Source organism: Esox lucius, chromosome 1 (genome assembly GCF_011004845.1).
Source record: "Esox lucius isolate fEsoLuc1 chromosome 1, fEsoLuc1.pri, whole genome shotgun sequence".
Lineage (NCBI taxonomy): Eukaryota > Metazoa > Chordata > Actinopteri > Esociformes > Esocidae > Esox > Esox lucius.
The window spans coordinates 41683579-41699648 of record NC_047569.1 but is presented as its reverse complement, the minus strand read 5'-3'; the positions used below and the strand labels follow the sequence as shown (position 1 = coordinate 41699648).

The following is a 16070-nucleotide window of genomic DNA, read 5'->3' as shown; positions in this document are numbered from 1 at the left end:
GATATTGAAAAGTTGTCAGTGCAGGGCAAGTGAGTGTCTCATCTCATCTTCATCCACTTATCCGGTATCGGGTCGCGGGGGCAGCAGCTCCAGCAGGGGACCCCAAACTTCCCTATCCCGAGCCACATTTGCCAGGTCTGACTGGGGGATCCCGAGGCGTTCCCAGGCCAGTGTTGAAATATAATCTCTCCACCTAGTCCTGGGCCTACCCCGAGGTCTCCTCCCAGCTGGACGTGTCTGGAACACCTCCCTAGGGAGACGTCCTGGGGGCATCCTTACCAGATGCAAGTGAGTGTGTCCTGGAATAACGTCCATACTGGCATTGCCTAGCATCAACACGTAATCATCACCGGCTTCTGGCTAGTCTCCCTTTGCCAGGGCAACAACACAACCTAACAAATTACAGATTTAGGTAGGCGGGAATGAAATCTTGAGTGGGTAGGGTGCTCATGCAAAATCAAGCACTATCAGAAAAGCAGTGACTTCACTTCCTCTGCAAGTTTAATTTCAAAGACCCCCCATAACACTTAAAAATCTTAAATATCAAAAATAATTGGACCCATTTAGTTCCATTTACAGTGATTGTAATGTCAGCGTTGTGGGTTTAATTCCCATGGGGGACCGGTAGTTTAAATGTATGAATTTACTACTGACAGAAGCTATGCCCAAATACGCTAATGTTTTTTTGCATTTTAGTTGAAATTCAATATAGTCGGATACCTTTAGTATTTAAAAATTGGTATATTTAAATAAACATAATGTAAATAATCTAATAATGTAATCCGGCTACCATCCAGTACTTACTTACACACACACACACACACATACACACACACACTCTGGCAGCCAGAAGGAGTTCACATCTCTCTGTCTGTTTCAGTATTAATCTCCATTGATCACAGATGTGCTGCAGACTTTCTGATTTATTTCCAGAAGTACTTAACTAGATCTGAATCCCCTGAGTCACAAATGGCCCCCTATTCCTCATACTGTGCTCCGGTCCAAAGTAGTGCACTAGATCCAGAATAGGGTGTCATTGAGGATGAACGCCAGGAGAATATGGGGCAGAGATGAAATTATTCTAAATGACAAGTGCTAAAAAACGAAGGACACATGAGGAATATTGTAAGTAGGCAATGAGGATATTGATGTGTGATGCCCCTCAAATGGATAATCATCAATATATAGATCAATAATGAGTGATCAGTTCTGGCATGAGTGTGTATAAAAGGATTTGCTAATCAATGGTTCCAGAAAACAGGAATCACTATTTATAGGAAGACAAACCAGTTAGAGAATCGTGCACTGACACAGTTTTCCACACAAGAAAGTTTGTTGTTGATTAGAGTTTTAAAGCGAGAAAAGTCAACACTTACAAATTATTTACACAACAACAGCATCAAACCCTAAGGACTGTAATGAGAAACAGTGTAGCTTCAGAAACAACACCTAAAGGTGCCTCTATGCAAAGTGTTTGCTGATCACAATGAACAGAAGTGTTCATGCTTGTCATCAAAGAGCGTGACATTTGCAAGTCATTTATTAAAATAACAGCTGAAAAGCTACAGGGGTCCAGCAGGGACTGTGACATTTTGACAGAACTCCTGTCTATTTAGTTTTTCATTCAACGACGCTTTGCCACCAACGAGATAATTTTGCAAAGACTATGTATTGATATGGAAATCATATGCCTTCTCAATTAAAAATGTTTTGGGCTGGTGAGTCCTTGTTGGAAGCTGATAGTGGTAGATGAAATGTTTTGGGCTGGTGAGTCCTTGTTGGAAGCTGATAGTGGTAGATAAAATGTTTTGGGCTGGTGAGTCCTTGTTGGAAGCTGATAGTGGTTTATGAAATGTTTGTGCTGGTGAGTTCTTATTGGAAGCTGATAGTGGTAGATGAAATGTTTTGGGCTGGTGAGTCCTTGTTGGAAGCTGATAGTGGTAGATGAAATGTTTTGGGCTGGTGAGTTCTTGTTGGAGGCTGATAGTGGTAGATGAAATGTTTTGGGCTGGTGAGTCCTTGTTGGAAGCTGATAGTGGTAGATGAAATGTTTTGGGCTGGTGAGTCCTTGTTGGAAGCTGATAGTGGTAGATGAAATGTTTTGGGCTGGTGAGTCCTTGTTGGAAGCTGATAGTGGTAGATGAAATGTTTTGGGCTGGTGAGTCCTTGTTGGAAGCTGATAGTGGTAGATGAAATGTTTTGGGCTAGTGAGTCCTTGTTGGAAGCTGATAGTGGTAGATGAAATGTTTTGGGCTAGTGAGTCCTTGTTGGAAGCTGATAGTGGTAGATGAAATGTTTTGGGCTGGTGATTCCTTGTTGGAAGCTGATAGTGGTAGATGAAATGTTTTGGGCTGGTGAGTCCTTGTTGGAAGCTAATAGTGGTAGATGAAATGTTTTGGCCTGATGAGTTCTTGTTGGAAGCTGATATTGGTAGATGAAATGTTTTGGGCTGGTGAGTCCTTGTTGGAACCTGATAGTGGCAGATAAAGGCCTGTTCAGTGACGTAAGATGGCAGAATCATTCCTAGGGAGCAGTGATGCAGGTATGAAGGTAACTAAGCGGTATTTCTGGTTCCTCCTTCATGAATGAAGTAGCTCTTTTTTCCTGGTTTGGTGATTTAACAGGGTTGTAAACAGACTTCAGTTTTGTTCACCCTCCAGTTCACCATGATAAGGTAGGAATAACACGCCTGCCGTCACTGTCAGCTGAAAACCATGGATCTTCAAAAATACGATTCAGGAGATGGTTTAAATGATTGCGGTTTCCTATTAACAAACATACAATTAAGTTGTTAACATCGCAAGTTGTTTGAGTAGATTGTATTACTAGTCATTAACTTTTTCAGAGTGAATTTTGGGGAGATATAATTTCCAATCATTTGAAACATTTAAATTGGCAAGATTGTATCTGCGTGGTTTTCACCAGACACAGAGGATAGCTGTGTTAACCAGGTTCTCCTTCACGCCACAAGAATAGACCAAACTGAAGCCCGGCATAACATTTGTGTTCAAGAAGAATCCATTAGATGCACTTGTTAAACTTTACTGCACGGTTAATTACTCTATCAAAGAATCAGAATCAAGTATCAGAATCAACAAAATGTTACTTGGCGAAATCGTGTTGCTATCAGTATTAGTATACACAAACACAAACTAATTAAATACTTCAGGGGGCAAAACCACAATGTTGGGTTAACATTTTGGTGTGAAATTAATGGAGAACACTGTATTATTCTAGAGCCTGTGAAGTGGTGTACTTATTGCCAGTCAACATGGTTATATTCTGAGTAGACTAACAGACCCAAATTCAGTCTACATAATTGTTTTTGTACATTTAATCTGAATAGAGACTCATTCATTTCACAGGTATACTTGTCAAGGTCATGTGATCTTAGAAACAAAGATGCTAATGTTCTTATGTAATTTTAGGCATCGTGCAGAAAGTTTTCTGGTGAAAAAACCCAGATTCAAAGCCATGCTTCAGCATACATCATACAGGCAGAACTTAGAACATGCATTTATCATACAAAGCCTGGTAAGGGCACAATATCACTAGGTGATGCTCATGTGCTTGACCAAACAGAGAAGCTGAGAATAGACACTTCAAATAACAAAAGATACAGTAGATGTTGGTCTGTGCATGTGGTCTTGCTGAGTTAGCTGTTCTTTCTGTTGTTCCATTCGTAAAAGAACCTAATTTGAACTTTTTGATGGCAAAAGCCTACGGCCATTTTCTGGATACAGGGATGTGTTGTCTTTGCTGCTCGTCAATGTGTAACTCCCTCTGACAGAGCATTGTAAATCCTATATACAGTACATCGAAAATCAATGTGCCAGTTTGAAGTTTCCATAAATGGGGCTTTGAAAATGTAACAGGTTGTTGTTCCATTCGTAAAAGAACCTAATTTGAACTTTTTGATGGCAAAAGCCTACGGCCATTTTCTGGATACAGGGATGTGTTGTCTTTGCTGCTCGTCAATGTGTAACTCCCTCTGACAGAGCATTGTAAATCCTATATACAGTACATCGAAAATCAATGTGCCAGTTTGAAGTTTCCATAAATGGGGCTTTGAAACATATTTTTTTTATTACAAACGCATAGCCCACAGCATAGCATCCTGCAACACACTGTTTGTTAGCTGTGAACTAAACAGGGTCTGTGGTCGTCCTTCTATGAATGGGAGACCAGATGCTTCTGAATGTTTTGCTTTGAAGGGGTTATTGAAAGTGCTTTAAAACATGTTGCATATTACAGGATGACAAATGTATTCTTTGTTGTCATTTGTCTGTTTTCAGGTATTTAAAGCTTTGAATGTAGTGAATAAATTCATTTCAGTGTCTAAATAGCAATTTTGTTTTAGTAGCCTCAATTTACAATAATTTTGTAAATAGTTTCCTTGGCTAACCAAATAATAATTTAATTCATTTTAGAGACATGGATATTTTATTCAAACAGTGTAAGCCTTTAGGACCTTATTCAGAATTAAAGCAGAGATGTTATCACTACATTATGATTTATTATAATACCTGTATATTTCATTTTGATGGTTTAGTTTCATCCAAATTTAAGGGACTCATACATGTTGCTTTGAATCACAACCACTATGCTAAGATTTCCAAACGTGTTTATTTCTACACGTAATTGATTTGCATGTGTGCCATTTTTCTTTCTCTTTCACTCCGGGACACAGTCTGGAGAGTTACAGTTGCTGTTACATTTGTTATTGTCTAGCACGGTTACGGCAAAGAACCTGTTACATTTTCCAGTGGATCATTTGTGCAAGAACCTTATGTCCTGCTGAGGACGTAAATCCATATGCCAGTTTGGTCGTGAAGGTGCTTGGAGAAGTGTTTTTTGTGATGTCATTCTTTCTGCTTTCAGGTGTTACATGCTGAACTACATGAATAATCGGGAATGTTTTTTTTTATTAAGATACTGAAATAGTATTTTCTAGTTGAATTAACATGTACTTTACAGGTTGAGCAAATGCCTAATTTTATTCAGACTGGAATACAATTATATATTTGTTTCTAGTGCCCAATATGGGCAGACTACAAACAAGCTGTGGTCAACTAGGTGGAAGGGTAGTGAAGGGCAACTGGAATGTCCTCAAAAACCATATTAATACTGGGTGCCAACATTTGACCTCTATTCTGATCCTGTGTACATTCATATTGTGCCTACACTGGTTTAGACAGTTAAAAAATGCATTAATATCGGATTATAACCAGATCTTATATGCATGCAGTATATTGAAAAGATCAAGACAAGATGAGGAAGAAGGACAAATGTAAGAACCAGGTATAATCAAGCTTTTTGATAAAGCTGGTTGGATATGCTGAATCAGTTGGTCCGCCATGCAGAACATCATATTAGTGTTCTTGTGTAGAGGACACATATGGATAGAAAGGCAGGTGTTATGCGATTGGTCGAGAATTTGATGTACATGCACTATAGCAATTATTTAAGCTGGCAACTCTCTTTTCCTATAAACATAATCAGTACAGTTTGCTCTAGGGAATATTATAACACAGGTACATTTCACAGGAAGATTTTGGCAGCAGTATAGGCTTGGAAAAGGCTCTTCCTTGTGCAAAAGATCATATGTCTTTAGTATTGGCTGGGCTGATATTTTAGAGGATGAATAAAACTATTCAGCTATTTAACGCAATGTGTTGCCATTGACTGGGTTTTTATGTCCAATAAAAAATGACATTGAATAATCTGCTTGTAGAAATCATAAAATAACTCATGCATAGATGTTTTTGGGCGGGGGGTCACATTTCACTACAAACCGCCTCCCAGTTCCTAATTCAGTGGTTACAACTAGAGTGTGGTGTGTTTCCAGCAGAGTGAAGGCTTCGTCTCTTTTCAGTTGGTAACAGATTAATTGCCACTAGTTTTGGTGTTTCAAAGCACTTTGTTTTAACATGGCATCAGTGCAGGGTAGAAGGGGACCACTGTAGTGAAACCATAGTAGAAATTGTGTTGAGCCGTCAAAATACCCCTTGACAGCTTTCGAAAGTATCTTGTTACAAAAATGCTCATAAGTAATTAAAATAAATACTATCTAGCCTTTGCTTAGACTGCTGCCCCCGCGACCCGGCCCCGGATAAGCGGAAGAAGATGGATGGATGGATGGACTATCTAGCCTTTGACTCTGAGAGTAATACTCAGAATGAATAAAAATAAATACTATATAACCTTGACTCAAACAGTAATACTCAGAATTAATGAAAATAAATACTAAATTACTTGGACTGAGACAGTAATATTCAGAATGAATGAAAATACACACTATATTACCTGGACTCATACAGTAATATTCAGAATGAATTGAAATGCATACTATATTACCTGCACTCAGACTGTAATACTCAGAATTAAAATGCATTTTATATACCCTGAACCTGATCATCTCTGTATGTATTCCAGCCTGTGTCAGAAGAGTTCCAGAATGGGGAGGGTTTTGGCTACATCGTGGCATTCCGAGCCAATGGGACGAGAGGCTGGAAGGAGAAGATGGTGACATCAGCAGATTCCACTACATACAAGTACAGGGATGAGACATTCCCTCCCCTCACCCCCTTTGAAGTGAAGGTGGGCGTGTACAACAACAAAGGAGATGGGCCCTTCAGTGGAGTGGTCACGGTGTACTCTGCAGAGGGTGGTGAGTTCCAAGTCTTCAGTAGATTGGTCACATGTACTCTGCAGAGGGTGGTGAGTTCCAAGTCTTCAGTAGAGTGGTCACATGTACTCTGCAGAGGGTGGTGAGTTCCAAGTCTTCAGTAGATTGGTCACATGTACTCTGTAGAGGGTGGTGAGTTCCAAGTCTTCAGTAGATTGGTCACATGTACTCTGTAGAGGGTGGTGAGTTCCAAGTCTTCAGTAGAGTGGTCACATGTACTCTGCAGAGGGTGGTGAGTTCCAAGTCTTCAGTAGAGTGGTCACGGTGTACTCTGCAGAGGGTGGTGAGTTCCAAGTCTTCAGTAGAGTGGTCACGGTGTACTCTGCAGAGGGTGGTGAGTTCCAAGTCTTCAGTAGAGTGGTCACATGTACTCTGCAGAGGGTGGTGAGTTCCAAGTCTTCAGTAGAGTGGTCACATGTACTCTGTAGAAGGTGGTGAGTTCCAAGTCTTCAGTAGAGTGGTCACATGTACTCTGTAGAGGGTGGTGAGTTCCAAGTCTTCAGTAGAGTGGTCACATGTTTTCTATAGAGGGTGGTGAGTTCCAAGTCTTCAGTAGAGTGGTCACATGTACTCTGTAGAGGGTGGTGAGTTCCAAGTCTTCAGTAGAGTGGTCACATGTACTCTGCAGAGGGTGGTGAGTTCCAAGTCTTCAGTAGAGTGGTCACATGTACTCTGCAGAGGGTGGTGAGTTCCAAGTCTTCAGTAGATTGGTCACATGTACTCTGCAGAGGGTGGTGAGCTCCAAGTCTTCAGTAGAGTGGTCACATGTACTCTGTAGAGGGTGGTGAGTTCCAAGTCTTCAGTAGATTGGTCACATGTACTCTGCAGAGGGTGGTGAGTTCCAAGTCTTCAGTAGAGTGGTCACGGTGTACTCTGCAGAGGGTGGTGAGTTCCAAGTCTTCAGTAGAGTGGTCACATGTACTCTGCAGAGGGTGGTGAGTTCCAAGTCTTCAGTAGAGTGGTCACATGTACTCTGCAGAGGGTGGTGAGTTCCAAGTCTTCAGTAGAGTGGTCACATGTACTCTGCAGAGGGTGGTGAGTTCCAAGTCTTCAGTAGAGTGGTCACATGTACTCTGTAGAGGGTGGTGAGTTCCAAGTCTTCAGTAGAGTGGTCACATGTACTCTGCAGAGGGTGGTGAGTTCCAAGTCTTCAGTAGATTGGTCACATGTACTCTGCAGAGGGTGGTGAGTTCCAAGTCTTCAGTAGAGTGGTCACATGTACTCTGCAGAGGGTAGTGAGTTCCAAGTCTTCAGTAGATTGGTCACATGTACTCTGCAGAGGGTGGTGAGTTCCAAGTCTTCAGTAGAGTGGTCACGGTGTACTCTGCAGAGGGTGGTGAGTTCCAAGTCTTCAGTAGAGTGGTCACATGTACTCTGCAGAGGGTGGTGAGTTCCAAGTCTTCAGTAGAGTGGTCACATGTACTCTGCAGAGGGTGGTGAGTTCCAAGTCTTCAGTAGAGTGGTCACATGTACTCTGCAGAGGGTGGTGAGTTCCAAGTCTTCAGTAGAGTGGTCACATGTACTCTGCAGAGGGTGGTGAGTTCCAAGTCTTCAGTAGAGTGGTCACATGTACTCTGCAGAGGGTGGTGAGTTCCAAGTCTTCAGTAGAGTGGTCACATGTACTCTGTAGAGAGTGGTGAGTTCCAAGTCTTCAGGAGAGTGGTCACATGTACTCTGCAGAGGGTGGTGAGTTCCAAGTCTTCAGTAGAGTGGTCACATGTACTCTGTAGAAGGTGGTGAGTTCCAAGTCTTCAGTAGAGTGGTCACATGTACTCTGCAGAGGGTGGTGAGTTCCAAGTCTTCAGTAGAGTGGTCACATGTACTCTGTAGAGGGTGGTGAGTTCCAAGTCTTCAGTAGATTGGTCACATGTACTCTGTAGAGGGTGGTGAGTTCCAAGTCTTCAGTAGAGTGGTCACATGTACTCTGTAGAGGGTGGTGAGTTCCAAGTCTTCAGTAGATTGGTCACATGTACTCTGTAGAGGGTGGTGAGTTCCAAGTCTTCAGGAGAGTGGTCACATGTACTCTGCAGAGGGTGGTGAGTTCCAAGTCTTCAGTAGAGTGGTCACATGTACTCTGTAGAAGGTGGTGAGTTCCAAGTCTTCAGTAGAGTGGTCACATGTACTCTGTAGAGGGTGGTGAGTTCCAAGTCTTCAGTAGAGTGGTCACATGTACTCTGTAGAGGGTGGTGAGTTCCAAGTCTTCAGTAGAGTGGTCACATGTACTCTGCAGAGGGTGGTGAGTTCCAAGTCTTCAGTAGAGTGGTCACATGTACTCTGTAGAGGGTGGTGAGTTCCAAGTCTTCAGGAGAGTGGTCACATGTACTCTGCAGAGGGTGGTGAGTTCCAAGTCTTCAGTAGAGTGGTCACATGTACTCTGTAGAAGGTGGTGAGTTCCAAGTCTTCAGTAGAGTGGTCACATGTACTCTGTAGAAGGTGGTGAGTTCCAAGTCTTCAGTAGAGTGGTCACATGTACTCTGTAGAGGGTGGTGAGTTCCAAGTCTTCAGTAGAGTGGTCACATGTACTCTGTAGAGGGTGGTGAGTTCCAAGTCTTCAGTAGAGTGGTCACATGTACTCTGTAGAAGGTGGTGAGTTCCAAGTCTTCAGTAGAGTGGTCACATGTACTCTGTAGAGGGTGGTGAGTTCCAAGTCTTCAGTAGAGTGGTCACATGTTTTCTATAGAGGGTGGTGAGTTCCAAGTCTTCAGTAGAGTGGTCACATGTACTCTGTAGAAGGTGGTGAGTTCCAAGTCTTCAGTAGAGTGGTCACATGTACTCTGTAGAGGGTGGTGAGTTCCAAGTCTTCAGTAGAGTGGTCACATGTTTTCTATAGAGGGTGGTGAGTTCCAAGTCTTCAGTAGAGTGGTCACATGTACTCTGTAGAGGGTGGTGAGTTCCAAGTCTTCAGTAGAGTGGTCACATGTACTCTGTAGAGGGTGGTGAGTTCCAAGTCTTCAGTAGAGTGGTCACATGTTTTCTATAGAGGGTGGTGAGTTCCAAGTCTTCAGTAGAGTGGTCACATGTACTCTGTAGAAGGTGGTGAGTTCCAAGTCTTCAGGAGAGTGGTCACATGTACTCTGTAGAAGGTGGTGAGTTCCAAGTCTTCAGGAGAGTGGTCACATGTACTCTGTAGAAGGTGGTGAGTTCCAAGTCCTCAGTGGAGTGGTCACATGTACTCAGTGGAGTGGTCCTTACAGACAAGTCGTATGTACAGTATGTACTAATAATGTTGCCGACAAAAGCCAGTGAGACTAAAACATACTCTAGGGGAGTTCTATTGTCATGTCCAAACACCTCAGAATTGTAAAGCATTAAAACAATCTTAGTCATCTAGTGTTTTGTATGAAATTGTTTCTATAAAACCCGTTATTAAGAAAAGTACTCCCTGACCTATACTTCCAATTGAAATGCATCGCTTTATTGCATTTGTACATATCACATCCTATTCTCTCTCAGTGAGTGAGATTGTGTGCAGTATAGCTGCACTGTAAGTAGTTCTGATATCATAAAAAAAAACAGGCACTTGAGTTAATGAAAAAAATTAGTAATGGGAGGGATTAGCATAGATTTTCACTTTTATGGGGGAGTTGACTGTTATGATGATTGTCCGCAATCATAGAATGCCTTTTAATATCCCCTCATCATTGTGAGATATTATGAGATATGTGTCTTATGCTATCAGTATTTCTAGTGTGAATGTACATTAGGTAAAATAGTTGTGTATCTAAAAAACTAAATTTGTGTAATTATAAGTTTCTATCTTAAAGTCCTGGTTAAAATATGTGTAAGACAATATCGAAATGTTACAGGATAATTGTGTGACCCTACAGTATAAGGCTTGTTTGGCTGGGTTTCTAAGGTGCCTGGTTGTCATCATGTGGGGGCGTTTCTCTCCACAGAGCCCAGAGAGGCCCCATCTGAGGTAAAAACTTCCAGCACTTCCTCTTCGGAAATTAAGATCACATGGCGACCGCCGAACCCTGGCCCAGGAAGGCCTGCAGGATACGAGGTGTGGGTTTCTGTCTCTATATGTGTGCATATTATTGTGTATATGCGGGTTTGTGTATGTTGTGTGTGTGTGTGTTTTTAAGTGAGGTTATTTGTGTGCATGTTTAGCTTATTTAATGTGATGTTATTGAAATGTGTTGGTAAAACTATATAAAAGCAAAAAGGTATTGACCTGTGACTAGTGGTTCTGGGTTCATGTAAAAGCAAGAAGTTGATTAGCGCTGGGTACCATTTGGGTACCAACACTAGGTGGTGTGGGCTATTGGCGGATTAAGTTGGAAAATAGGGTAAAAAAAAGAAGTTAAGAAGTCTCTAAATAGTTTTCTGTTTGTCAGTGTAGAATTCCGACAATGGAACAATGTAATATACACCTATTTAGGAAAAGTAATGGAAGGAGGAGGGTGTAGCTTTCAAAATATTTTATTTTAATTACAAACTCAAATGCTAGTTGGTGTAGGCATTTGGCGGTTCTAGTGTTAAATGCTGTTCTGAAAAAGAGATGTTTTGGCGTGCCTTTCTACAGGCTATGTTAGTTCATTTATCAAATATGGCCGACAGTCTGCGATTTATTGACACTGAAAACGGATAGGTCAAATGATACTGGTGGTTACTCTGGTGATTTTAGTAATCGAGGATCAGGTCTGTGTTCTGAAGAAATCGCAGCAACATATGCATGTCAAAACAAGATGGAGTACAAGAAAAAGAGGATAAGAGCAAAAGAGGAGGACGTGCCACCTCTTTTCGTTTAGTTTAGAATTAGCCTTTTCTCATCACAAAAGCGCTAATTCTTTCTACCTCATCCACACTTCTTTTGCATTTTAGCAGAAGACTTTTTTTAGCGACAGGAGTCACATACCGCTTTAAAAACCCATCATTCAGTGTAACCGGTCCTATTATATCTTCTAACGTGAGTGTGTAGTCTGGTTGCAATAATGATGATTGACCTTGCGAAAAGGTTATGGTAGTTTCTCAAAGACTGAAATGATTCACTACAAGCGCCACATACATCCACAGATTTCGATGGGGTTTTGATGGGTTTTTATTTAGATATTTTGCTACCATCTTCACTTAGCTACTACTGTAGCACTGCATTATTCTCATGAGCACACGTAACACATCCAAGTCCCGAGGGATGCATTTTACTGAGTTACATGTTTTGAGATGTTCGCCCAAGCAATTAATTTGATTGGATAATGTGTTTTGAGACGTTACCCCTTTGTATCAAAATTAATATAGGTATTCCCCAGGACTAGTGACATTCTAGGCCTGGTTTAAGAGGCTAGCCATACTAACCCAAATCATTTCACACTATATATTTTTTGTCTTAACAACATATATTGGTAAAATACAGGAACAACAGGCAGCCAACACATTAATATAAGCCCAAACATCTTATTTAATCAAGTCGGAGTATGAGTATGAAAGAAAAGCCTGCTTTCATGTAATACAAAAGCCATAAATGGTAATGGATTGGGATAATGTGTTAGAGCGGTGTGTGAAGAATCTAATACATTGCCTTTTGATGCAGTACAAATCACATTATCGTGGGAGCATCGCCTCTAAGAGAAGGTTTGTAGTAGTTCAAAGCTTGGAAGCTCTTTCTAGAGCATGGTGGAATAGGCGTTGTGGTGCTCCTTTTCTTCTTTGCCCTCAATCAATACTTTACTTAAAACATGGTGTTTCTGATAATACATTAGGTATAGGAACTAAGCACATTGTGATTCTGTGATTAATTGATTCATATTGCATTATTGATTGGATGATTGACTGGCTCATTAATTAATTGACCAACTCCTCTTTTATCTCAGGTGAGCTACTGGAGGGAGGGAGAACAGGAGGAATCTGGGAAGAAGAAGAAGACGATAGGGAACGAGACGTCTATGATGCTGACCGGCCTGGGCGGGAATAGTGTGTACCTCATTACAGTCCGAGGCTTCAACAGCATTGGCCAGGGCCCTGCAAGCATACCAAGCGCTGCCAAGACCAGGAAGGACCGTGAGTACACCATTCATACATTACCAACTCACGTACTACACCGCTCATACATTACCAACTCACGTTCTACACCGCTCATACATTACCAATTAATCTACCATGAACTCATATATTATCAGCTCATCTACCAAAAATCATGGCCTCTTTTACTACACCCAGTGGCGTTTTTATATGAAAAAAGTGGTGGGGCACAAACCATTTTAAAATATAGGATACATACCAGTAAAGCTAAAAAACTCCCTCTTGCTACTGATGTTTATTTAACACATCAACAAACAGCGTGGCTCCACAAAACACTTTTAACGACAGAGCGGCTTGCTTCTACCATATGTTGTAGTACACATACTGGAGAGAGAGAGAGAGAGACCTTCTTGTTTAATTGCTCTCAAACACGTAAAATTACCACTGTCACATTTACAAGCCTAAATGAGGAATGCAACCCAGCTCAGAACCAATGTGCCTACAGGTCCATACACAAACAGCAATGAGCTCAACACCACTGAAGGCCACAAGGAAGCAGAAAGACAACTTTTTAGGGATACAGATCCATTCTATGACAACAATCTTAATAGATTAGCATGGAGACACTGACACTCGTCACCATCTATATCAATCGATCCAGCACAAAAATATGACCAGTGCACGGACCAGCACCACAAAGGCAGGATGATAAAATATGCTTTCACTCACCAAGGCAGAGGGCTCACTTGAAGAGAAAAGTGGCACAGCGATTCTTTCTCTGGGCAAACTTTTCGATTACTTTGGGAATTAAGTCATGAAGCTGCTGAATCAGCTGGCTTTCGATGGACAACATGGCCAATGTGTTGAGTCGCGGCTGCCCCATGGTATTGTGAGTGAAGGTTTTTACCCTCTTCAAGGTGGAAACGTTCCTCTCTGACTTGGATATCGTCATAGGTGTTGTTATGATAATTTTCAGCAGATTAACGGTCTCAGCAAAAGCCTCCTCTAGGTTGTTCTCATGGATGGATCTTAACAGAGACAGGGCCGTCTTACTAGTATGAAGCTCAGCGTGGCGGTACAGAGTGGTCAGCGCAGACTTAAACTTTTCCTTGTTTCCTAGTGGCCATAGTTTCACCGCACAGTCAAGCTCAGATGTAGGGAATGACAGGACAAATTGTGGGAAGTGCAAGCTGTCAACCAGCTTGGCAGCGATCAGGTGGTCACTTTGTGAAAACCTCTGCTCCACCTGGGAGATGACTGTGTCGCATGCCTCCTTCATCACCGGCGCTGTGTTGGTTACTCGTCCGCCTGGCTCGTCTGTTCCATCGTGAACGGTGGCAGCCCATTCATCAGTTTGCATTCGCATATTCTGGACATTCTCCTTGAAACGGGTGAGCGCACTGCTAATCCCAGATGCATCGATGCTCCGTTTTTGCAGTGTTTTATAAAACATCAACTTCTGGCATAAGGCAGAAAAAGAGTTGACAGGCCGTGTGCCTCACTTATGGTGGCCTCATCCCATCCTGGTTGTGTGCGAATGTCCTCCATACACAGGAGCAGCGTAGCACGGTTTTCCCAAACTGCATTGACAGTTCTACTTTTAAAGTTCCACTGTACAGTGGATGGCCTTGGAATGTGTCTTTGTGTTGCCTCAGCAAAAAGGTGGCAAAAGCAGTTAAATCTGCAAAAAACACCTTCAGGAAGCTCATTCGTGCTGAACAAAGTTGCTGCAAGCCAGGATCAGCTGGTGAGCATAGCAGTGAACAAACTGGGCATGTGGGTATGTCTCTTTCATTAGCGTCTGTACCCCTCGGACATTTCTACTCATTACGCACCATCATAAGTCTGAGCGATCAGCTTTTCTCCCAGCTTCAGTGGTTCCAGCACACCCTTGGTGCTATTATAGAGACCGAGTCCAGTTTTATCTTTGACTTCCACAAACTCCAAAAACCTCTCTGTAACTGTATTGTCAGGCAACATGTATCGAAACACAACCACCATTTGTGATTTACAGGAGACATCTGTTGTCTCATCTGTCTGTATGGCAACAAATTATGTCTCGTCTACATGCTTGGCTATCTCCTCCCTGTACACTTCATACATACAGTCTAACAGTTTGTTTTGTACAGTGCTAGATGTCCCTTTGATGTTGGGCTGAGCGAAAATGCGTCTGAATATTCCAGGATTCAGGGAGTCCACCGACTCTTTGTGACTCCGCAGTGCGGTTTAACATTTTACACACAGTTTAATAACGTTATGATCTGACTGAGAATGTACCTGTTTTCCTCCACCTGTTTGTTATGCTGCTCAATGGAGCGCCTGTATGCACTGTCAACTTGGGCTGCGACATTTACCCTTCCAAGTAAGCCCAATTTCACAGCATTGTCCAGATGACTCCCGCTGCTCTCATGTTTTGCAATCTTCTCAGAAAGATGTTTCAAATCTTTGTAACCCGTCCTCGACCAAGTACCATCTTCACCAAATAGCAGACATGGAAAACAAAAGAGTGCCTTATTGTGTATGCTAACCATTAGCCACTTTTTCTTCAAAAACCCCTCCACGTTAAACCCGCAGTTACTTTTACCAGCAGTTTGAGTGATGAAAATATCCTGTGGCTGATGGGCACCAAGTCGCTTTACTTCAAGTTTCTCCTACAAATTAAGGGCTTCAAACTGGTGTTTGAGTATGAAATCTATTTTATTCATTTTCTCAAGTTATCTGAAGTTTTTGAAGCTAATAAGCTAGCAAAGACAATCTTCCTTCCCCGCTCTTCTTGCCGACTAATGTTGGCGCCAGACAGACAGCCAATCAGGTTTGAAATAGGTAATAATGCTGTAGTGGGGCTACCGGCTGTCAGCCCCACTTGGCATAAAATTTGTGATCTGCATTGATCACACTAACATTCTGAGCATGTGTATTAATATTTTCACACATACAATGTACACTGCATTGTGAGAGAGGGGCTAGCCCCACATTCACGCTTAGCCTATGGCCTACTGCGAATTCTAATCGGCAGAACGCAGTCTGAAGCAGCAAGGCAGGGACCAATGAACATTAAATAAAATCCTAACACAAATTATATGCAATTTAGGAAGATGCTATATTCATAGATAATAAATTAAAGGAAGTCATCTTCGAGAAAAAAAAAAACATAATTCTGTAGTTCTTTCTGTTCTTTCTAATGACGCCCCTGACTACACCACTCACAGTATTGTCTGATAACATGCTGCATTCACCTTGCCATGCATTTTCACAAGATTCCCTGTGCCTTTAGAGCTCACACACCCTCAAAACAACAGTGAGCCACCACTATGTTTCACAGTGGGGATGGTATTCTGTTCATTATAGTTTACCCCTCTCCAAACATATTGTCTCGTCACTCCAAATTACAGTATGCCACAACCTGTGAGGTGTGTCAAGG

At 42.0% G+C, this 16070-nt stretch overlaps 1 protein-coding gene across 1 annotated transcript in view; it reads left to right on the top strand.

Moving 5' to 3' along the window:
• The window catches only part of cntn5 (contactin 5), a 344921-nt gene that overhangs the window by 309860 nt on the left and 18991 nt on the right, over window positions 1-16070 (top strand). The window contains exons 19-21 of the mRNA XM_029121761.2: window positions 6436-6670; window positions 10585-10694; window positions 12502-12688. Of these exons, the coding sequence (XP_028977594.2) occupies window positions 6436-6670; window positions 10585-10694; window positions 12502-12688 (532 nt within the window). The remainder of the gene's footprint in view (window positions 1-6435; window positions 6671-10584; window positions 10695-12501; window positions 12689-16070) is intronic.